Raw genomic sequence first — 24,362 nt, 5'->3', positions numbered from 1 at the left:
TTGAATGGATCCATATTCTTGGACAGGTACATTGGATGGCACATCAATATTCACTTGGTCAAGGATAATACGAGGTACACGATCAACATCATGATACGTACTAGTACCAGCTAACCACTGCACCATAATTGACCGAGGAAGGCACCGATGAGTTGAAGTTTTCAAATTCCTCCATTTCATATTATATGATGATCTGGCTTATTTTTTCGAATCAAACATTTCTAATATAAAACAAACATATTATAAATATACATTTAATGCTAGATATAATAAAGCTATTTTCATGTTGTTTAATTATTCTATAAATTTAATTAAATTTGAACATAGTTGACTTATAAATCAAAGCGACTTAATATGAAAACGAAGGTAGTCACTCCGTTTCAGGTTACAAGACGTTTTAACTTTAGTCAAAGTCAAACTATTTTAAGTTTAACTAAGTTTATAGACAAATATAATAATATTTATAATACTAAATTAGTTCCATCAAATCAATAATTGAATATATTTCCATAATAAATTTGTCTTGGGTTGAAAATGTTACTAGCTACTTTTTTCTACAAACCTGATCCAACTTAAAGTAAAAACGTCTTTTAACTCGAAATGAAGGGAGTAGAACTTAAAAACATGAAAAGGTCGGGGGGAGAAACGGCCACCGGCACGTGGGAAGAACGGACGTCTTCCTTCCTCGGCCACACATATGCACGCACGGACGCCACCTTGAGATCACATTTGGAGCAAAGATTCTATACAAAAGTTGCTACAAAAGTTTTTTACGAAAAGTTTCTATACAAAAGTTGCTTAAAAAATCATATTAATCTATTATTTTTTTAAAAAAATAGCTAATACTTAATTAATCACGCGTTAATGCGAACATTGTGTTACGTGCCGCCTCCTCCTGAACAGATCCTAATCCATCATCCTCACTCCACTCTCTCTCTCTCTTTCTCCCGTCGACGCGGAGGCGCCAACGCCACTGACCACCCCCATCCATCAATTCAATCACCAATCAATCGACGGCGACGACGACAACGACGACGATGGCGACGACGGAGACGAGGACGACGACGACGTGCTCGATCGCAAGCTAGCGGCGGCGAATCATGAGACGCCCGCAATGAAGTCGTCGTCGTCGTACGTCCTCGTCGGCGAATCATCGGTCGGCGAAGCAGCTGCAGCTGCAGCGATCGATCGATCGATCGATGTGGCCGTAACAACAAGCGGCTGGGAGAAGGACACATCGCTAGTCCGAGGCTAGTACTTCCTCCGTATTATTTTAATATATGACGCCGTTGACTTTTCGACCAACATTTGACCATTCGTTTAATTCAAATTTTTTATGCAAATATGAAAATATTTATATCATGCTTAAAGAACATTTGATGATGAATCAAATCATAATAAAATAAATAATAATTACATAATTTTTTTATTAAGACGAATGGTCAAACGTTATAAAAAAGTTAACGACGTTGTACATTAAAATTAAAATATGGAGGTAGTATTAAGCTCCGAGCTAGCTGCTGAATGCAGTGCGTGCAGAGAGTCTCTGCACTCCGATCCACTGAACTCATCACATGAAACTGTTTCACGTGTGTGGCTCGGTTTGGAATTATTGAACCGATTATTACCGTATACTATGCCCCTCCATACTATAAAAAAAACCAGCTTAGAATTAGATGGGGTTTACTCCCTCTCTATTCATGCTGAGTAATTTTACAGTTGTTGAGAAGGTACCATGGGGTACTAAAAATTTCGTGTAAAATTCGGTACCTTATACGAGATACCAAATTCATAATAGAAAAGGTGATATCTCATATTAGCTTTTAAAGGACGGTAAAATTGGTCATTCATATGCATGCCATAAAGCCCGGAAAAGGAACGGTGTCTTTTCTTCTCCTCTTTGGTCTTGCTGCCATGCACAAATGCATTGATCAAACGCATGAAAGGAGAAAGTAACATAGGCCTTATTTAGTTGGGAAAAATTTTTAGGTTTGGTTATCACATCGGATATACGGACACACATTTGAAGAATTAAACGTAGTCTAATAACAAAACAAATTGCAATTCTGCCAAGAAACTGCGAGACGAATTTATTAAGTCTAATTTTATTAATCCATCATTAGCAAATGTTTACTGTAGCACAATATTATCAAATCATGGCGCAATTAGGCTTAAAAGATTCGTCTCACAATTTACACGCAATCTGTGTAATTGTTTTTTTTCCCTACATTTAATACTCCATACATGCGTCCAAACATTCGATGTGACAGTGTGAAAATTTTTATTTTGAGAACTAAACAGGGCCATAGTATAACAAATCTGAATAAGAGGTTATCTAGATTTATTATACTAGCTAGGTTATGTCTTATTCACATTTAGTTTGATTTTCTGTGAAACGGACTATGCTTTATCGTAATGATAAATTAGATATTTATAGAGAGAAACTTAATGAATGTCAACATTTAATACATGGTCCAAAAAACTGTCTAAACATTCATGTATTTTTAAAGAGGTGAAGAAATTACCCACCGTATAATACCCCGATGAAGTAATGGAGCCTGGCCACTTGTGCTGCAGTTGTACGAGGTTACATTAACTCTATATGCCAAACATGTGTTTATGGTTCCGTATTTCGACGATTCAGAGGTAGATTTGTTGCTTTCTCCGTGGCTTTTACGTCGTTGCAGGTTGTGAGTTGTGACCACTGAAGCTGAGCTCACGTTCATGTCTACTATAGTATCTCAGAAAAAAAAAGATTATTTTTTTTCTCTTCCTATTTATTCTAAAATAAATTTATAAACACATTGGAAACAGATAGCTAGAGTATAGAATAATTCTATTACAATTTGATAAAGTGAGAATATTATAGTTCTTTTTTTCTATTGGTATGTATAGAATAGATAAAAAATGAATTTATTTTGTGATACAGTGATGTGAGAGTATTGCTCAAACAGAAGACATTACCAACTTCGCCTATTTTACTTATGTCTCACTGTCTCGGCCTCTTTTAAGTTTGGACGTACCTACGTCTCGTTTTCATAGACAACAACTCGCAAGCTACTGTATAACAGTGGCCGCCTGATTAAAATCCTCTGTTTTGTCATGTTCTTTTGTTAAGATAAAGGATTATATTAACCCGGCCTTTACACCTTGGGGGTGTACACAGCCAACAACTGTTTTGTCATGTTGATGTCTGGGGATAATCTGCTGAGTTTCTGCTGTCATAGCTGAAAAAAGTTCAGGCATAATGACAAATATGCACATAATCGAGTAAAATGAGCACAGTGCCACAGTGTAAAAACTGCGTAAACTCAGACTATTCGCCCAAACTGTGGCAAATTGATAGTATTGTCCGTTCGTTGCTAATCCGATGCTAAAAAAATCTCCTAAATCCGCGGCATTGTTTAGTGGACTTTATGCCTCTACTTCCTCTCAAGTGTTGAAATGATGCCTCTACTACGTAAAATTTGCGTATCTTTGTATCAGGATTCAGGACTGGTGGGTGTTTGGGGTTATATGGCCTTGAGCCCTTGACAAGCTCATGGCATATGTGTGTGTGTGTGATCGAGAGATGGAGCAAATGTAGCGGTGGAACTTGTGGTTTGAAAATTACTATCTCCGTCCTAAAATATAAAAAGTTATCGGTTTGGACATATGTATTAAAAAAAATGTAGGTGAAATAAATGGAAGGAGATTATGATTGGTTGAGAAAAAAAGTAAGTGGTGAATTTGAATGATGTGTTTGGTTTAGAAAGAAATTATTATATTTTTGAATAAGTTCTAAATGTAAAAAAATGTTATATTTTGGGACGGAACGTGTACTACTCCTACCACTTATTATTATTATTATTATTATTATTATTATTATTATTATTATTATTATTATTATTATTATTATTATTATTATTATTGGCAAAAAGATTTACATTTCTTCTTTCTTCTTATGGATTGGGATCAGGTGCAGTCACGACTGCAACTTTGGCAGTAGCCACTGATCCACCATCCAATAGGTAAGGAACGTCCAGGATTAATTGTCTCTGCTCCCTCCTTTTAGCTATTTGAACATGAAATGTTTTCTCGTTTTCTTTATCTCAACTTTCTCAAATTTAAGAGAAATCAAATGTAGTTTATAAACAAAATGCACACATACTTCACTCAATAATATTTTGCACAATTGTACATAGCACTGACAAATGAGCTAGTGAGTTTAACTTTTCCCTGTGTTTGGGAATAATGCATCCACTGAGTCAAAAGAAAAAAACTAAACTACTACTCCAAAATCTTCCCGTAAATCAGTGTGAAGCTTCTATTGATAACTTTTAAAGAAAATGTTCCATTCAGGAAAAAAAGAAACTGTAAAGAAAAAACAATAGGATTAATGCTTCTTAGTTGAACAGAGCATGAGTCACATAAAAAAAAGGTTAAAGGAGTTACATCAAAATATGAGCTCTACTTCAAGCCCTTAAAATAAATGCCAAGCTTCTTTTAAACATCTAAATAAGTAGTACTAAATTTCTTGTCAAATGAAAAATAATTGTGCTAGTATTTCATGTTCAAATGCTAAATGAGGAAGGAGGCAATTAAGTCTGAACGTTCCTTACTAGTTGGATGGTTGGATTAGTTGCTACTGCCAAAGTTAGTGACTGCACCTGATCCCAATCCTCTTCTTATGGGTTACTCACTGTTCACCATAGGATGCTGGAGTACCCTGCCTCATGATTCGGCGAAAACAGCCAAACTGTCCTTGTAAACGTTGGATTGACAGGCTTTATTGGTGATTCTCCCAGGCCCCTACCTCTTGCATTTCTGTCCATTCAATCAATGTATGGAAAACTTTTCAGATGGGGTAGTACTGAAGTGGATACCTCAGCCAGTAAATTCCACAGCCGTGAGCCAATTGGCTCTGATTGGTTGAGATAAAGGTAGAAAAATGAACAAAACAATCAAAATAATTTACGGTTTAAACCTTTATATCTATATCATGTGGTTTAAAAGTAAACGGTAGTAGAAAATAGACTAGGTAAAAAAAAGCTAAAACTGACTCTAAAATTAAAATTAAGTTCCACTCCCTCCGTTTCACAATGTAAGTCATTCTAGCATTTTCCACATTCATATTGATGTTAATAAATTTAGATAGATATGCATGTCTAGATTCATTAACATCAATATAAATGTAGGAAATGTTAGAATGACTTACATTGTAAAACGAAGGAAGTAAAACTTAAATTTTAGCCGTGACCACCAACAAGGAATTAATAAGAGCCTTCCAAGTCAATAATTGAGAGACAGAGTGAGTGAGCTATTGGTTTCGAAGAGTAGAAGTAAAAGTAAGTTGGACATTATATAGGGCGTAATCTCTCAATTTCAATGTATAAGTATTTAGTAATGGAGGTCATATCATAATACTTGGATGATTTATATCCAGTACTAGGATTTTATATATTGGCATAGAGGGAATAGAAAGAGAAGGTGCCATCCAATATATATATATATATATATATATATATATATATATATATATATATATATATATATATATATATATATATATATATATATATATATATATATATATATATATATATATATATATATATATATATATATATATATATATATAGTAAATTTGTTTGGTGCTCCATGGTGCCCGGGCACCATTGTTGAAATTGAGTATATACCCAATTCAAATGAGAATGAAACTTTTTCAATTACTTAGGTATTAACATTAACTACTTTACTAACTAGTTTAAAGCAAGTTTGAACTGAATTTGAACTTGTTTTTGTTAGATTTTGATTCTAGGTATATAGCATCCATACATATAATTTGTTAGGTATGTAATCATGGATTGTGAAATAAAGTTAAATTTGAGTTGTTTTGTTGATAAGTATAGGTATAAATCAAATTATTATAACTAGGTATATACTCACAATTTGAAAATTTTGAAAAATTTGAGTGATTTTGTGCATTAGATACCATGGTGCCCGGGCACCATGGTGCCCCATATGAGTGTCCTATATATATATATATATATATATATATGTGGAAGAGTCCATCTTCTATTATATATATTCATATGTGTACTGCACATTCATGGGAAGTTCTCTACTTCTCTTCCTTTTAAACACTGGAAGTAAATAAATAAAAAATAATTTCCTAGAACTGCCAACAACAAAGTCGTTGTAGTATAGTGGTGAGTATTCCCGCCTGTCACGCGGGTGACCCGGGTTCGATCCCCGGCAACGGCGAATTAGTTTTTAATTTTTTTGGCACTTGAAATGCAAGATGCATTTGTGTTTTAAATGACGAAATAGCCGATAATTTCCAAATTGGAAAAGGTACTCCTCCGCAACTTTACAGTACAGGAGGTGATTTTGAACTTCAAGCTTCAAAATAATGTGTTTTCTTTGCTGTTTGTTCAGATAAGCAAAAACTTCAGAAATGCAGTCGTAGGTGAAGGCAGTTCTTTCTTCTTTTTACAATGGGGCCATGTATGTGTAAGTGTAAATCCTATGATTTCTTTGATAAAATGATTACTATCGTATTATTATCAATTCCAAGCAGGTTGCTTGTGCACTGGAGAGACAAAATTTAGGAACAGATAATTTAAACTGACATAAAATTGGTGCATCCAGGGATGGTTTAATTTTTTTTTAATGCAAGTCTTATCAAGGCACTACAAAAAGGAAGCATAACTGCACAACACCAACAAAACACATGATGCGATATGTAAACATAACCAATATCTTTATTCTAATTTGAAGGTGATTCGATCCTGACATTACAACTGTTTCATCACACCAAAAAGAAAAAAAAAATTGTAAATACCATAGAACAGCCAGGACGGTTGTCCAGGGAGGTGACACATTTGAAGTTACAACGCTGAAGCGATCTCAGTTCAATCAGCACTAACAAAACCAAAAGTATTTCGGTATTTCAGTATAAGCAGTTCACATGAACAAACGAAGTTTTTATACTACCGCCCTCTCACTTGCTCTTGGCAGTGCCGTTTGCGGTGGCAACAGCTCCCTTTGGTGGGTTCAGCTGATCCCAGGCCTCAATCCATGTGACCATGGAGTCGGCGAGCTTGTTGAAGTAGCCATCGACCTTCCCGAGCTTCGCCCTCACTTGCTTGGCCAGCTCAAGGTAACACTTCTGGACAGTGTCGGCCTCCTTCGGGAGGGACGCAGACTGGAAGAAGGGGATCAGCTCCTCCTGCCAGAATATGCCGTTGTATTCCTTCTTGAGGTTCACAAAGGGGTTGCTCGCTTTGCTGTGCCAGATGTAGGGAAGGCCAGTCTTAACACCCAAACCCAAGTGATCGGTAATCACCTGTTTTTATGACAGATATTAGCATGGATTGTGATTGGTGAGTGGTGAACAATAGTTAGCTTGCACAATGCACAAATTATTTCTGAAGGGGGAGAAAGAACAAACCTTGGTGCACCATCCTGCCCACATATCGTCGTAACGACCAATAGGCTGGCCATCACCCATAAGACCAAAGTACATCGCAGGACCGATGAGGTCACGGTCAAAAGCAAGGTTCATTCCACACATCGGGAATAAAGTGCCCTTCGGGATTGTCATAACAGCATCCACATACCTGATTTCATCATCAATAAACAAAAACATCAGATTGGCAAGAAGAGAACGATAAAGGATGAGAAATGCCAAAAATGTAACATCAATACCTGCTGTTCCTCTCAAGAGGCTTGACAAGCTGGGTAGGGGCATCATAGTCTGGAATGTTGAGCCAAAGCCCATGAGAAACGGCAGTCGGGGCACCCTCACGGAGGCTGAAGGGGTACCCACGGACAAAATCAGCGCCATCACGGTACGGGTCATACAAAGTGTTGAAGAAAAATGGAGTGGAAGGGTTCAGAAGGTTCTTGATGTGCTGCTCAAGTGCATTGATATCCTTTCCTGATGGGTCTTTAGCAACCTGAGATTTTGCAAGAGGAATAGGTCAGCAATGAACCAAAAACAAATGATAGGGCGGAATCAGAGAAGTATTAGCATTACCCAAAAGTAACAAAACAGAGGACTAAAATAATGGCATCACACTCCAATGCTCAACTTTTATAGTGCAAGGCATGTGGAAGTACTCAGTCAACTGTAAGCTAATCAAGAAAACTATTGTGAAGATCATACTAGAATGCAACTAAAGGACATGAAAGAGAACATGACTATATTCTTATGCTGTAAACAACTGAGGACCATTCATATAGTTAAGGTTGATTCTACAGTACATCCATGCATCCATAAGCCAGCCTAATAAAACATATAAATCAAATAATTTAACAAGCAGGTGGGACCCTTGTGGCTCATGTGCCCCATGTGAATACACATGGCATTTGCTTTGGGGGAAGAAGCTACAACACAACCGCTGAATACATCCAACAGTATTTTTTTTCCTTGTAGAAGTAAAACAAAAATAGGAATACAGTCGAGATAACCTTCATGTACCTTTATGTTAATTCCTACAAAATTTGTGTTCCACTGGCTCTTAACTGATAACTAGTGACCGAGGCTTAATGATGTCATAGTCCATCACATGTGATTTAGATGGATTGTTTGGTCCTGTCTAACTTCAGATTAACGTTTTTGTATAAAGGAATCAATCATAATTAAATACAAATCTGGAAAATGATGTGTAGCCAATAACAAAGCCAAGATGACCCCAAACCAAAGTGGACATACCATTCAGTCCAAAAGACACCATTAACTTGACCCTTTCTCTACTGTTTCTACATTGATATGTTCTGAAGAAAAGACTACTGATAACGGCCTCGAGCATAAACAAAGTAATATAAGCGTACATATGCATTAACACAACCGACAAAGCACAGCGGCAGGACGATATATCCGAGCCACATTGTCGCGTACTAACAATTTCTGAATACTACAAACCTGTGGGGCACCACAGATATACATATAACCTATTCCAGCTCACATCCCCTCCAACCGCAACCGCAACCTATACATGACCACCAAGCAAGTGTAGCTAGATCCAATGCTTGATGCTTCCAAGCAGTGGGCCAAGTCAAACGTTCAATCCAAGACAAAGCAAACACTGTCAGATCTGATAATGGCAGACTACATGCATGATTCCAAGGATTAAGGAGTTACTACCTTTTCAACTAGGCAGATCAATCAGTCATCCGCAACATGTGAAATTCACATTCAACCTACCCACATCACAGCACTATGCAGTAGTAATAGTAGTAGTATGATGTAATGCAAAAATTAAAGGGTTTTTTTATCACTACTAAACTAAACTGTCCTAACAAAAAGAACTACTAATCTCGCAAAACTGAAGCTAAACTCAAAAATCTAACTACGGGGCAATGCCGATTGCTGACGAAGAAACAGCCCAGAGATCTCGCCTTTCCCCCACTAAAACTACACATCCAGATCCGATCCCCACCAAACCAAGATCTAAAATCCCCGCACACAGATCACGCCATGGCAGTGGAGAAAGATCGCCCAAGATCCAGCGGCCATCAACCAGCAGATCAAACCTTAACAGAGACAGATCTCACTGAGGCGAAGTTAATCGAGGGGTGGAAGGGGGAAAGAAGCTCACGAAGCAGTCGTCGTCGATGGTGTAGATGTACTTCTTCTTGGAGACCATGTAGCCGAAGCAGCGGCAGGCGGAGTCCTTGAAGGAGATGCAGGAGGCCCTGGGGCCGAGGATCCGGTTGATGTCGTCGCGGTTGTAGAGCTCGTAGTCGAAGCCCTCGGGCACCCGGATCGTCTTCTTGGGGTCGCCGTCCTGGACGATGATGAGGTGGTACGGCTGGAAGAAGGGCCTCCACATCTCCAGGAAGTCCAGGTTGCGGATCGTCGGGATCACGATGTCCAGCTCGTCCTTCAGCAGCGGCGTCGCCGCCTGCGCGGCCGCGGCGTCGGAGGAAGCCATTGCCGGTGGCGGAGGAGGAGGTAGAGGTGGAGGTGGAGGTGGAGGTCGGGGGGAGTGAGGCGAGACGAGGCGGGTATAAAAGGGAGGGAGACGAGGGGGTGGGCCGGATGGGCCGTGGTGGGCCTCTTTTTTGTTGGGCTTTGCGTGTACAGGAAGGGAAGGGAGCTGTGTGAGTGTGAGTGTGAGTGTGGGTGGTCCGTTGTTGGAGTTGGTGCTTTGCTTGACTTATTATCACTACTACTGGGGCATGGACTGATTTGCATGGCCATGGACATGGTGCCTACCAACAACATCTGGGATGGTTGGCTCAAGAGGGGAAGATATGGTAACGGCTACGGGTAAAAAGGGTCGAAATCGGTAGAATCTCTTCGGAAACGATGCTCGATCAGCCGGTAATTGACCATATCTATCATTTAAACTACTCAGTATCGACATTAATACGATGTAGAAAGAAATTAGAAAAAACAAAATTTAAAAATAGCCAAAAACGGTACAGTCGGAAACTGTACCCCTTAAACGGAAACGGCGCCCGGTCGATCGGGAATTTCCGTCCGTTTTCATCCCTAGTAACGGCGATGTTCTTTTCAACTTATTTATTTATCGGATTAATGGAATAGATTATTTGTTTCATGTTTTCAAAAAGAGTAAATTAATACGTAGTGTAGGAACTTGGCAGGTGGATGTGATTTAGTGTAACAAATTGAAAAATATGCAGACCGGTACATGAACTTGGCAATTAAGTGCATTTTGGTCAATAACATTGTTGCGTACGTATGATTCAACATTTCAACTTATTTTGTTTGTTCTCATTATAAGCATAATTGCTAGGTTATTGGTCATAAGTACGTTTTGCGTTGTTCATCACCGCAGACAATCAAATATGTTTGATTAGTCCGATCACTCGGGAAACTATGTTACAACAGTTTTTATGCAGTTAGTTTTTACAATCATTATATTTTTCGGTTTCAAATCAAGAGGTTATTTTATTATTATAAACAAACAAATACAATACATCTAGGCTATTATTTTGAGAGTCATTATACTTGTTAGATTGCAATGACAACTGCTTGCTTTTACGTGGCTTAAAAAGTTAGCCACGATATATGGTCGCATGATCAAATGTTAGCCAAGAAAAAAATGCTGCAAATTTGTGATATACTCTTCCTTCAATTTTTATATCATTTCGTTTACCCTCTTGGACGGACAGCCAGTCGTTCTAAGTTCTAAGTTCTAACGGCCCTTTTGCCACTCTAGAATGCGTGCTAGAGACACCAAAACCAGTCAGAAAAACGTCTTTGAGTACGAGCTGCGCGCGATTACTTGAAGATTACACACGCAAATACGCCTTTCCACATCGTACGCCATGGACCTTAGCTACAGCTACACGCACATCACCATACTATTATTTACTTAATTGTAAAGATGAATTGAATATTTTGAAAATAAAATTAAAATCAATGGTCTAAATAATATACAGTAGAATAAAGTTTTTTTTAAAAAAAAAAGAACATAAAGTGTGAAGCACTGAAGCAAACAATTTGTTTCAATTAAAGCTAGTGAATTTTGATGCCTGCAATATAGGAGTAGATGGTGTGATCATCTGTCACGCTCGTACGAAAGAAAGGACGTACGTTTCAGCTTATATGGATGGTCTCCTCTCTCCATGTGAGCTGCAAGGAAAACAAAACCGGTAACATATCAATGCCTAACAGAAAATGATGGCTGCTAGAACGTACGCATTAGTACTAGTACATCAACTAATCGCCTTTTTTGAAAATAAAGAAAGAAAAAGATCAATGCTGACAGAGTACTTACCTGATCAAATCGGTAATTTTAGTTAGTTTATATCCAGGGTGAGCAATGAGCGTCTTTCATTTTCAGTACTACTTCTTCCGTCCATAAAAAAAAATCAAGGGCTTCATCTTTTCTCGCTTATGCTTATACTTATCAGCTAAAATTTGAATTTTCAATTTTAAATTTAGAGGTGATTTTGAGGTTTTTTTATCGAAGTTTATTTTTCAGACTTTGCTTTTATATCGCTAAGAACACGTATATAAAATTTTATTCACAAATTACTTTTCGTTTGTAAATATGCCATTTCTCTTATTCCGCGAATAAGCCAAATGATGGCTCCGCAAATCTTGACTATAAATCTAGATAAATGTTTGTCCAGATGCATAGTCAGGATTTAACCCTTTTTGACGAAAGTAGTGGAATATTCCCTCTGTCTCAAAAAAAAGCACAACCTAGATAAGGATGCGACATCTCCTAATACAATGAATCTGGATATGTTATAGCTGCCATTTCTTCATCCCAAGGAATGAAAATGAAACTTTTTAGAGATCCAAGGTATACAGAGGAGACTTTTGAGTGTTTATACAGATACAATAATGAGTTGACGAGACACACGACATTGTGATTCTCTCGAGATGCTCGTCTCTTTGCCTGCCTCGCACGTCGGCCGGTGATCGATCGCCGGTGCTCTGCCTCTTGCAGTCCGCACTGTACTTACACCGACAAAGTATTTTCTTTTCACGAACACACAAAAGCTTTACCTTTTGATGTAAGATGATGAATAATTCAAGTAGAAGAAACGTTGAAATGGAAATTAGCATTGTGATTTGGTGATCTGTATATACTGACCTAGTAACAGCTTACATCAAGGACTTGTCGGGAGTAATGGCAATCATCTACTGATCTAGTACCTACAATGCTACATAATTGAGAATCTTCAGTTTACATAGCAACAGTGATTGTACTGACTAAGCTTCTGTTTGTGGTTCTGACGACGAATGCACGATGACTGTCCTCTCCTACTTGAAATCATGGAGAAATGGCAGTGATTGTACACAAATGCTGCACAGTTTTCACAAGAATGAACAGCCAGCTTGATATAGTGATCTCACCTCACGCTGCAAGCACGTAGTGCTATGTCGTCGCGGCAGCAAATCAGCATTTATCTGAAACTGAACAACCAAACAGACTGAACCTCGTCGTCACTCGTCAGTACTCAGGTGATGAGAATTTTTACATCACTTCTCCGAAACTGAACTGCCCCTAAATCATCCGACAGTGCTACGACCAACGCCATCTCTAGGTGGATTTTCAGGCCCAGATTTGTACCAGACAACGCCTGATTTAAGCTTGTTCATGTTTTCAGTTGTAGGTGAGCATCTGCATACATAGTTTTTGTCCCAGTTGGAATGCAATCGAGTTGATTTATTTCTTTCGAATTTACAGCGGAAATGGCTCTCCAATTGTGATCCTGGAATTTTGCACAGTTCAGAATGTAGACTGGATGAAGCAAGTTCAGACTCCAATTGTAATTTAGATACTTCATAGAGTGTTCTAAAAAAAACTTCATAGAGTCGTTGGACCCAAAAATAGGCCAAGGCCCAGCCCCGCTGAAGTTTTGGCCCAACATATGTTCACACGGCGAAAATTAAAGTCATTAATGGGCCTTGCATCCCAGGGCTCGGGCCATGGTCCAGGTTGCCTGGGCCTGGGTCCGAGAAGGTTTCCCAGCTTCTTCTTTTTTTTTTTTTGAGAATTTCCCAGCTATTGGTTAGCCGATAAAATGAAAATAGGTTGTCGCCTAATTAAGCTTGAGAAAAAAAACTAAATATTGAATCAAGCTATAAACCTCAAGGATTTTTTTTGCAGACTTTTGTAAAATAACGGGTTAATTCAATCCATGCTATTACAAATATGCTATTTCAGATAATTGTTATTACAATTCGTCTATTCGTAACCGTGTCACTGTCATTTTATAAATTTGAAACCGTGTTACTGTCATCATATTTTTCGTCAACCTCCTTTTCTAGTCTTCTTCCTCATTTTGTAAAATTTTAATGGCACGGTTGCGAATAAATAAATTATAATAATATTTATTTGAAATAACATATTTGTAATAGCAAGGATCTAATTAACCCTAGAACAAAACGGTAGCGCAAGTTTCACTTATGCAGGATGATCTCCATCAGCATCATCCAGCTGTGACCAATTCAGTACGATTCTTTACAGACTGGGACAACTAGAATATTAATATGCCGGTAAACGGTTACGTTCGTTAGTTGTCACAGCTCACAAACATTGCCTGCTGATCTGAGCTTTCAAGGGAAGCTTCGGAATATCATACACAAACTAACCACTTGTTATTTTGAACCGATTGCTCATCCACGAAAGAAAGAGATATGCCATTTTCACCAAAGCACCACGATAATTTGCAAAACGCAAAATACAAAATTGGAGTAGTGGAGTAGGTGCCATTTCTTCATTTTTATCTCATTTTATTCAGATACGATTAAGTTCGCACGTATGCGACACATATCCAGTAACAAAACTCAGTAATTAAAGTACCCGTGTATAGCACTATAATCAGCCTCTCATTTGGCTATAATTAATATAGGAGTACATTACTATATAGCGGCTAATAAGCATTTGGAGGATCAGTTTTGACGGTCACTCTTGGGGACGGTGGCCGGGCCGGCGAAGAAGCGGTTGATCGCCGGGAAGACCTCGGGGCGCTGCGTGCCGAGGAATCGGCGGAAGGCGTGGTGGTGATACTTCTCCCCCTCGTCGGCGTTCTCCAGCACGGCGCTCTGGCGGTGGCTCTTGTTCACCCTCACGTCCGGGTTCATGAACACGTTCCTCGTCAGCTGGAACACGCACATCCCTCCCACCAGAGACATCGCCACGATCAGCGGGTATACCTGCATCATCAAAAAAAAAAAAACATCGTATCAAACTTTAAAACTAACACCCTTTGATTCTGCTGCATCTGTCTATCTACAAATCGAATAGTTAATCAAGAGGAAATGTATGTAATTAGTTACTCCCTTCGTCTCTAAATATTTGACAACGTTAATTTTTTTAAATATGTTTGATCATCCATCTTATCCAAAAACTTTTGTAAAATATGTAAAACTATATGTACACATAAAAGTATATTTATCGATGAAACAAATGATAAGAAAAAAATTAATGATTACTTAAATTTTTTAAATAAGACGAACGATCAAACATGTTTAAAAAATTAACGGCGTCAAACATTTAAAGATGGAGGGAGTATATATCATCGAATAATTGATACGTACATCTGGCTTCACCCAACGGCCCATGTCGATCGATGGATGATCCTCGTCTGCCTGACGCTGCTGCTGTTTTTGTTTCTTGCTAGGACTGCAACGAATGATCCGATAGATCGAAGCCTTGAAACTGAAGAAATCTGGGCTGGAACTCGATGCACAATGCCATGCACATCTGCCTGCGCATGGTATATATACTCACACGCCGAAATGGCACGGGATTCCCTGTGCTTTTCCCTCTCCAATTAGTTGCGCCGTGTAGCTAAGCTCGAGCTGTTTGGAGCTCGAAAACCATGAGCCGCCTGCTGTTTTGCTAGCTCGCAGCGTCGTTGTCAAAGCTTAGTTTTACAGGTCAACCCACTTCTCCCTCTCTTCAATCCGCCCGGCTGCTGACCGCCACGGGCCCGGTCAACGCTGGCTACGAGGATGGAGGACGCAAGTTAATAATTTCGATCGTCCGAGACCGGTAATTAGCTCACTTCGTTTTATAGCTTCGTTTCATGCTATAAGTCGTCCGATCTTTTTCTTAAATTTGATTAGATTCATAGAAAAATATAACAATATTTGCAATACAAAACAAACATATTATCAAAATATATTAAATGTTAATTTTAATGAAACTAATTTGGTATCATAAATACTGCTAAGTTTTTCATATAAATTTAGTCGAAGTACTTTGGTTAGAAAAAATTTAAACGGTTTATAATATGAAACAGAGAGAGATCGAGTAACTAATTCCCAGAGACTTGACTTTGTTGATTCTTGCTTAATTTCTTGTTCTTTTCATACATGGATGGATGAGATCGATCAACTGGACCGAGACGGTAAGATTACTGAATCTGTGGGACTAAAATCTGGTTTTGAACATTCTGATATGGAATGATAAGCTAGCTGATCGTGCCGCAGCTCATCCCAGCTCCATCGCCAGCGATACGTCATACGTGACAATTACATCTGATGAGAACACGTGCATGTTGTTTATCTTTTAAAGAGAAAAAAAATAAACTGGGACTCTATAATTTATCATCAAATTAAAGAAAATGTTTTTCCCCTTTGTCGTGCCTGCTTTAACCCCATGCATGCATGTAAAATTTCATGCACAGTAGCTAGACACGTAGGGCGATAAAATAGATTATGATAAATATATACAAGATGTGAGTAAGTGAGTGACAGGGCATTTCCAACTCAGAGCTGCTCCTGTCCAGGTGGACAGCCATGTGCACCAGTAATTTAATTGAGCATATGGAGGCATCAAACGAGTGTGAAATTATGAACACGCGTCTGAATATTTTTTATTCAGAAATTTCCAATAGGCTTGCACCTGCAAATAGATTGTGTAGTGGGCTCAAAATATTTTGCGAGAACTAATTTGGGCTGAAACTGCCATCACTGGCGTAACGTTAACCCAAGGCCCAATTGTGCAGTGCCAAAGCCATCTCATCCGGCCCAAAATGTGTGTGATCTGGACTCACATTTTGGCCCAAATGTACAGTACACGCCCCAAACATCCAATACCCCTAGTACTACGTGTAAACACCCGCCCGCATTAACTTCTCATTTCCATTTTTTTATCTTTCCGATTACATAAAAGAAGATAAGATACACACGCACATACACTACTACACACGTACTCGTACACCATACTCTTACAATTGGTGGATACATTGATTAGCCAACACGTAGGTGATCGAGATCATCGTCTTCGTCTTCGTCGTCGTCGATTGATCAGTCGTGGCGATCACTTCTCGCCACCGTCGCCGGGCCGGCGAAGAAGCGGTTGAGCGCCGGGAAGACCTCCGGCCGCTGCGTGGCGAGGAATCGCCGGAACGCGTGCTGGTGGTACTTCTCACCCTCCTCCGCGTTCTCCAGCACCGCACTTTTACGGTTGTTCTTGTTCACCCTATAGATCATATTAATTTCCAAGTTATTTTACTGCCTTACGATACAAATATATGCTCTCTCCGGTTTTTAATATCTAATAAAGCCGTTAGTTCTTTTTTAAAAAAAACATATATAAAGCGAGGTTGAAAGTTTCACTTTCATTATTAATTAAAAAGAAATAACAACTTCTGTCTAAACAATGTTTTTTACGGATGAATCTGAACATACACTTATCTAAATTCGTTGGTTTGTTTTTTCTTTTTAACAGAGGAAGAAGTGTGGAGAGATATATACCTGACGTCCGGGTTCATGAACACGTTCCTTGTGAGCTGGAAGGTGCACAGCCCCGTGACGAAGGTCATGGCGGCGATCAGCGGGTAAACCTGCAACAAAATCAACCAGACAAACAACAACAAAAACATTATTAATTACCTCCAAACTAAAAAAAACAACCCTGAAACTTTCACTGATCCTGTATCATATACACCATCTACGATCGATCGAATCAATCAACAAGAAGAATCACATATATATCACATCGATCGGCACACGTACATCTGGCTTCAACCAACGGCCCATATCGATCGACGCTGCTGTTGCTGTGCTAGCTAAGCCTGAAACTGAAACTGATCTCGACCGGCTAGCTTGTTCTTGTCCTTGTTCTTGTTCACTGCACAATGCCATGCAAACCAGCTTGCATGCGATATATATACGCACGCCGGCATGGCAGCAAATTTTCCTGTGGGCTGACAAGAGTTTTTGCCTCTGCTCGCTCTCTGCGAATCGTTCGAGCTCGAAACCATGAGCTGCCTGCTGTTTTCGCAGCTTCCATTGATCCATATATCCCTGTCAAAGTCTAGTTTAATTTTTCCCAAGTCAAACCCGACCCGGTCAACCCTCTTCATGCTGCACTGTGTCTAGGTGCATGCTTAGCTAGCTAGGATGCTTCCGTTAGAAGAGAGTTCAATTTGCGTCATTTTTGTACTCCTCTGCATGTTGTGGTTTGGGTTCAGGTTTCAGACGATGTAGCGATGACGTTTGGATCGTCGAAAAACTGTAATTCTTTGGAGGCAACTTGTGAGTTCCTTAATTTTCCAGAGACTTGACTCTGATTATTTGATTGTTTCTGGGAGGAGATGATGATTGTGATGGTTGATTTCTGAATCTGTGGGGGGAGTGAATTCCGGTTTTGAACAATCTGAAATGGAATGATAACTTGATAAGCTTGCTGATCATATGGATATATGGCAGGTCGATCGTCCAGCTCGCCGTGATGGAATGATCCGTCGTCCATACATGGGATCGATACGACGATACGTGACGATAACAACAACGAACATGTGCCCAGAAAAGCTGTAAACTTTAGACCACATATATACTTCATCAAAGAAAATGTTTTTTTTTCCTCTGTCGTTCCCTGTTAATCCCATGCATGCAAAATCTCCTCTACAAGAGCCCTACATATAGCAGGGTTATCAAATACTCCCTCCAGTTTATTTTTATATGATGACTAGTTCAAATTTAGGCTATCCATTGTCATATATAAAAAGATGGAGGTGGTAGTATGATACAGCAAGGTATCTTAGAAGCATGTCAGTGATGCTCTGATAGAGTACTTCCAACTCAGAGCTGATTAATTGAGCATGGGGGCATCCAGAGTTCAGACAGATTACAAGTCCAACAGCGAGCATGAACACACGCGCGCCTAAAAGGAATAAGTTCATTTTAGGCTACCCATATTTATGTCGAGTTTAAATCATGTACTTGAAGCATAATATCAAATATAACGTGTCCCTTAATAACTTGCTACACCAAATTACCCCGAGGTCGCAGGCGATATTTTGCCTGGTTTTAACTGACGTGATGAGTTGACCGCGGTGAATCTGACTGACTGAATTGTTTCTAGGAGGAGATGATTGTGGGTGGGTGTGAATTCCGGTTTTGAGGCCTTGTTTAGTTAGCGAAAAGAAAATTTTTGAGTGTCACATCAGACGTTTAACCAGATGTAGGAAGGGGTTTTTGGACACGAATGAAAAAAAAATAATTTCATAACTCACTTGGAAACCACGAGACGATTTTATTAAGCCTAATTAATCCGTCTTTAGCACATGCGGGTTACCGTAGCACTTATATCTAATTATGGACTAATTAGGCTCAAAAGATTTGTCTCGCGATTTCCATACAAACTGTGCAATTAGTTTTTCATTTTATCTATATGTAATACTTCAAAAATTCGATGAGATGTTTTTGGGAAAAAAAATTAGGAACTAAACAAGGTCGGAACATTCTGAAATGGGATGATAACTTGATAAGCTTGCTGGTCATATGGCAGGTCATCCAGCTCGCCGTGATGCCGTGAAGTAATGATCGATCACATGGCACTTCCAACTCAGATCTGAGTAGTTTTAATTGAATCATGGATATCCAGCATTTCCCGTTTTCACTTTGCACGATTCAGACATCGATATCCAGTAGGGCTTCACCTACATAGCTTAGTGGGCTCAAATCTCGCTCACTCAACCTTGGGCTGAAACTGATGCTATTCGCTCTCTATTTGGGCTGAAATTAGCGCTCTAACTCTGAAGTTGGGCTGAATTCCGTACCTGGGCCTACATCCAGAGGCCTCTCACGCGCGCGCCGGCCGCCGAAAATATCTCCCACCGTTCGGCCGCACCACCGCCTCCACCTCGCGGGGAACCGGGAACGTGTCTATGACAGTGGGCCCCACCAATCATCGGGGCCCACTCGCAGCGAGAGAAGCCGCCTCCGACACGCACCGAATAAATAAAGACACGAGAGAAGAGTGAGAGAAGGAGAAATCCAAGCTCGCTTTGACGAAGCCCTCCTCCTCCCATTTCTCCTCCCCGAGCTAGGGTTTCGCCGCCGCCGCCGCCGACTAGCCGGAGTTGCCATGGGGACGCCGGAGACGTCGAGGGAGCCGTGCCCGGACCGGATCCTGGACGACGTGGGCGGGGCGTTCGGGATGGGCGCGGTGGGGGGCTCCCTCTTCCACTTCCTCAAGGGCACCTACAACTCCCCCAACGGCGAGCGCCTCGTCGGCGGCGCGCAGGCGGTGCGGATGAACGCGCCCCGCGTCGGCGGCAGCTTCGCGGTGTGGGGCGGCCTCTTCTCCGCCTTCGACTGCACCATGGTCTTCATGCGCCAGAAGGAGGACCCCTGGAACTCCATCATCGCCGGCGCCGCCACCGGCGGCTTCCTCTCCATGCGCCAGGGCCCCGGCGCCGCCGGCCGCTCCGCGCTCATGGGCGGGATGCTGCTCGCCCTCATCGAGGGCGCGGGCCTCATGCTCAACCGCGTCCTCGCCACGCCCCCGCCGCTCCCCGTCGATGACCCCAACCTCCCCGCCGTCATGGGCGGCGGCGGCGGGATCCCCGGGATCCCGCAGGTCCCCGTGGCGCCACCTGAGGTCGCGAGCTCCAGCGGCGGTGGGAGTGGATGGTTCGGGAGCCTGTTCGGCAAGAAGGAGGAGGAGAAGAAGGCGAGCCCGAGCGGCGGCAAGTCGGAGATGTTGGAGAGCTTCGACACGCCGAGCACTCCGATCCCAACCTTCGAGTACAAGTGAAGAAGAAGGTGAGCGACATAAGAAAGTTTTCGATCTTCAATTCATATCCGATTCGATATCCTCGCGTTTTGTTTCCTTTATTTTTGTTCGATTCGGCTCGGATTTAGGGAGTTCGTGTTCGTGCCGCGGAAGGATACGCGTGTTCCGTCTCTGATTTGTTTTTATTTATTTATTTATTTATTTATACCTCGTGTCCAGCAAGAAGGTTAGTAGTTTCCTATATCCGAGGAAGCAATTTGGTCGCGCTATATATCTTCTCTGGTGTTTCGGCGCGTAGGTTTGAGCCCTAGAGAGTTGTTCGCTCGCGTTCTCCAATTGATTCCTTTGTCCTCGACGAGTCGACGAGCAAGCAATCGATTCCTCCGGTGGAGCTATCCGGGTTAACTACAATGCATCAGGCTCGTCCTTCAATGGAAAGGGATCCATGCCCAGATCGCATCCTTGATGATATTGGTGCGTCTTTTGGCATGGGTGCAGTGGGAGGTTCTTTCTTCCACTTCGTCAAGGGTCTCCGCAACTCGCCCAGTGGTGCACGGTTTGCTGGCGGCATGGAGGGTGTGCGGATGAATGCGCCACGTGTTGCCGGTGGCTTTGCTGTTTGGTGTGGCCTCTTCTCAGCTTGTGATTGTGCCCTAGTTTCTGTGCGTCAAAAGGAGGACCCCTATAATTCCATCATTGCTGGTGCGGCCACCGGCGGCATTCTTGCTGCTCGTCAGGGCTTACGTGCGGTTGCTCGTGCATCCCTGCAAGGCGCGGTTCTCTTAGCCCTTGTTAGTAGTTTTGGGATCATGATGAATAGATTACCTGATGCTGGATCAATGCCAGTCAACAAGACTGAGACTTGTAAGGAGCCACAAATGCCAGAGACTTTTGATGTGCCTAGCACACCACCACCATCGTTTGAGTACAAGTAGAATCCTGTAAGGGGATCTCTCAGCTGATGGGCTTTATTTTACTACTGTTGATGCTCCTCTGTTCAGGCATATCTCTTTTTTAAGTGCCTTTCGGGTGGTTGTTGCCCAATCTTGAAAATAAGGACACAGTAAGGTAGATGCAAAACATATTTTCTATGTGGAATTGTGCTATACGTTTGTTTGTGATGTACACAAGAACTATAAGAGTCCATCTTTCACCTTTTCTTGTTTGTCCTTAGTTGGATGTACTGTTTAATGATGCATTCGCTGTGATGTTTGTCCTGGCCCTTTTTTGTTAATATTTAGCGAAGTTCTTAGGTGCACCATGAGGTCAAGTGAATTTAATGGCCCCCGTTGTTTTGAAGCTATAGTTATAAATGGAGGTTTATGTTACGACTTATTATTACACTCGAGCACAATTGTTTGTTTTCTGCTTCTACTGCTCTACAAAATTCTGTTAGTTGCTGAAATCTAGAAGGATGTGTTCTAGACTTCTATGCATGAAAAGGAACCTTTTGTTGTGTAATTCAATTGATATTTTAGTTGCTTGAAGCATTAGTTTGTTGTAGAAGGTCTTACTTCTTGAAGTTAGCATGTGTTGCAGGCCCATGTTCATCTGGAAGTTGGGCTGATTTGTATTTGTGATGAGTTTTATTTTACATGTCCATCTGGAAGTTGGGCTGATTTACTTCTTTAAGGTGCATGTTAGAACACGTGTGCAAAATCAAAGCTAAGCCATCTACTAGTAAAATCAACGTAAGGAGGATGCGACCTCACAAGTGAGCAAGATGAGAGGTAAGGTGAAAAGAAGGGAAATAATAAATTCTGGGAAGGCAGCCTCCAAGGCCCAAACAGCCTACAAGAGGGAGGACAGTTCTCCTGTCCTCCCACAGCGCTAACGCCATCTTTGTCATCCCTGCAACTCACCCTCTTGCTGTTGCTTCTCTGTCCCTCATTAGCTCCTCCACTGCTCTTCCCCTGCTGCCTTCTTTTGTTCCCATTCATGGAGCTAAAGGCTGCTGTTACTTCTCTATTCTTTTTTTTCCTTTGTCATGTTCTTCTCGATGTGATATTTTCTGCCAGGCACCAACAAGTGCTAAGCTGGCGTCACCTTTCTTCCTGTCTAAGCTTGGTAATCCTATTCAAACATAGCAGGAGTGGAGCCATTGTCACATTGATGTGAAAGTATGAATCATGGTTTGGCTGAAATTTTGGTTATTTAGGCCTAGTTATTTCAGTTCAGTAAGTATTCGCTCTTCTTGATCCATTAGGTCCCTGTTCATCAACTTCATAAATAGCAAAGCTGGTGTAAGGACAAGCCGTCAATGGTAGATACTGAAATTGAAAATTGAGCTGTTTGCTGTGCTTAAAAGCTATGACTTATCTTATGTTCTTCCACTATACCAGCCACCGAGACAATCATAGGATGATGGGATAACTGTTCATTGATTATATATTTACTGATGCTGTTCTTTTCAGTGGGTGTATCTATATTACTTGTGAAGTCAAATGTGCATGGGTGAGTTAACAATCCCAGTTGTAAAGTCTAGAATCAGAAGTAGTTTGGCCAGTTCTGACTGCGCTTGATAGCCATAAAAGATGTATGGGATTTTTTTTCTCAATTTTATTGAGATTCTCTGTTAGAAAAGATTGGGCGCATGGTTCATCTCTGTGCTGTTTGGTTATTTGCTAACATTTTCGCTTTTGTTTTTTTGCTGCGGTGATTATGCATGCATATGTTAGTCCTGTATGCTTTCAATTTCGTAGTTGCACCTGTCACGCATCATCCACAAATCACTGTTCATGAGCCATGTTCTGAACTATGTCTGCTCCACAGAATCGCAGGATGGCTGAGTGCACTGAAGCTCAGGCAGAGATTTTGGGTAGTCTGGAAAAAAAAGCTACATCAGAGCGAGATGGAATGCTTATTTGACGAACTCATGCGTGCGCACGACTTGTTTCTAGGGCTATAAACCTCCCACAGAGGAAGGTCTTGGCCCCTGGCTCTTATATGTATTAATAATGTCATAATGTATGTGAGGCTGTGATCCGTTTTAATTTACCATGGTATGTTTTGCAACTTTGCAAATGATGTAGCAGTAGCAGTAATAACCTATAGCATTCTTGTCATTCAGTGTACTGGGCTCTTAAAAAGCCTCAACTTATGCTTCAAGCTGGCTTATAAAGTTTTGACACTTTTGAGTTAGGATGTGGAAGTTATGCATCCTGTCTTCCCACTGATCCGCTTCTCGATCAGCAGGTGCAAAAACAAGAAGTGTGCACTGCAAACTTGTTTGTGGACTATACAAGTGTACCTGAGGCTTTTGTTCAGAACATGAATATATTTTTCTGTGTACCTGATGCTTTTGTTCAACAACTTGCCCGGGGCAGCCAGTGTATGTGTCTGGTGGCTGCTTAGCGTCAGCTTTGTACAGGCAGTCAGGTATGTTTACATTGCAACTACTGGTTGATGCTTACATTTGTTAGTGATCTTTCTGCTCGGATCATCTGTCGTACCGTTCAAGCGAATGCTTGACTGCCCCAAAGTTGACGATGCAGCATGAACAGGCTACAAAAGAGATTCTAGAATTTCCTTTGTTACGTTGTGCTACTACTATGACACGACGCATAACAACATTAAGCTTTCTAAAACGCTGAACAACCAATGCTAAGCAGGGTTATCTGAAGTTAACCCTGTAATCTGGCAAGAATTGATACAGTGAGTCCAATTTCCCAGTAGGTTTTTAGAACTGAAACACGGCACGGTACTGATGGACATGTATTATAGCAGGGAAATCAAGCTCAGAGCCTGTCATTTATTAGAGAGACGGCATGAAACAAGAACGTGGTTTTTTTTTTTAAAGTTCCAAATCAGGCTATCATACAACAACAGCTCAGAACGTCTCCAGTTTACGAAGAGGAATTGTGAATTACCTGAACAAATGTCAATCCAATAGTAGTATTAGCTATACAT

General features: G+C 40.8%; 5 protein-coding genes and 1 non-coding gene across 6 annotated transcripts; 3 read left to right on the top strand and 3 right to left on the bottom strand.

Annotated features, from left to right (window-relative positions):
• The first annotated feature begins 6,174 nt into the window (after positions 1–6,174).
• On the top strand, positions 6,175–6,246 carry TRNAD-GUC (transfer RNA aspartic acid (anticodon GUC)). The gene has a single exon. It is a non-coding gene; the product is annotated as a tRNA-Asp (tRNA).
• Positions 6,247–6,723: 477 nt separating this feature from the next.
• LOC4343849 (UDP-arabinopyranose mutase 3-like) lies at positions 6,724–9,973 on the bottom strand. The gene is made up of 4 exons (NM_001422259.1): positions 9,588–9,973; positions 7,693–7,943; positions 7,436–7,604; positions 6,724–7,330 (listed from the first exon to the last, which is right to left on the bottom strand). The coding sequence occupies exons 1-4, from the start codon at positions 9,921–9,923 to the stop codon at positions 6,986–6,988; spliced, it is 1,101 nt and encodes a 366-aa protein (NP_001409188.1). The 5' UTR covers positions 9,924–9,973; the 3' UTR covers positions 6,724–6,985.
• Positions 9,974–14,182: 4,209 nt separating this feature from the next.
• Positions 14,183–15,174, bottom strand: LOC4343848 (uncharacterized). Its single transcript, XM_015790736.3, has 2 exons — positions 15,020–15,174; positions 14,183–14,635 (listed from the first exon to the last, which is right to left on the bottom strand). Exons 1-2 carry the CDS (start codon positions 15,041–15,043, stop codon positions 14,372–14,374), a joined length of 288 nt encoding a protein of 95 aa, XP_015646222.1. The 5' UTR covers positions 15,044–15,174; the 3' UTR covers positions 14,183–14,371.
• Positions 15,175–16,534: 1,360 nt separating this feature from the next.
• Positions 16,535–17,574, bottom strand: LOC4343847 (uncharacterized). Its single transcript, XM_015790786.3, has 3 exons — positions 17,447–17,574; positions 17,186–17,274; positions 16,535–16,910 (listed from the first exon to the last, which is right to left on the bottom strand). Exons 1-3 carry the CDS (start codon positions 17,468–17,470, stop codon positions 16,736–16,738), a joined length of 288 nt encoding a protein of 95 aa, XP_015646272.3. The 5' UTR covers positions 17,471–17,574; the 3' UTR covers positions 16,535–16,735.
• Positions 17,575–19,700: 2,126 nt separating this feature from the next.
• LOC4343846 (mitochondrial import inner membrane translocase subunit TIM17-2) lies at positions 19,701–23,865 on the top strand. The gene is made up of 2 exons (NM_001422258.1): positions 19,701–20,482; positions 23,226–23,865. Exon 1 carries the CDS (start codon positions 19,803–19,805, stop codon positions 20,472–20,474), a length of 672 nt encoding a protein of 223 aa, NP_001409187.1. The 5' UTR covers positions 19,701–19,802; the 3' UTR covers positions 20,475–20,482; positions 23,226–23,865.
• LOC107278397 (mitochondrial import inner membrane translocase subunit TIM17-2) lies at positions 20,885–21,388 on the top strand. Its single transcript, XM_015791447.3, has one exon. It carries the CDS (start codon positions 20,885–20,887, stop codon positions 21,386–21,388), a length of 504 nt encoding a protein of 167 aa, XP_015646933.2.
• Positions 23,866–24,362: the final 497 nt, after the last annotated feature.

Source organism: Oryza sativa, chromosome 7, assembly GCF_034140825.1.
Source record: "Oryza sativa Japonica Group chromosome 7, ASM3414082v1".
Lineage (NCBI taxonomy): Eukaryota > Viridiplantae > Streptophyta > Magnoliopsida > Poales > Poaceae > Oryza > Oryza sativa.
The sequence above is the reverse complement of the archived record's forward strand: the minus strand, read 5'-3'. Positions and strand labels throughout refer to the sequence as shown.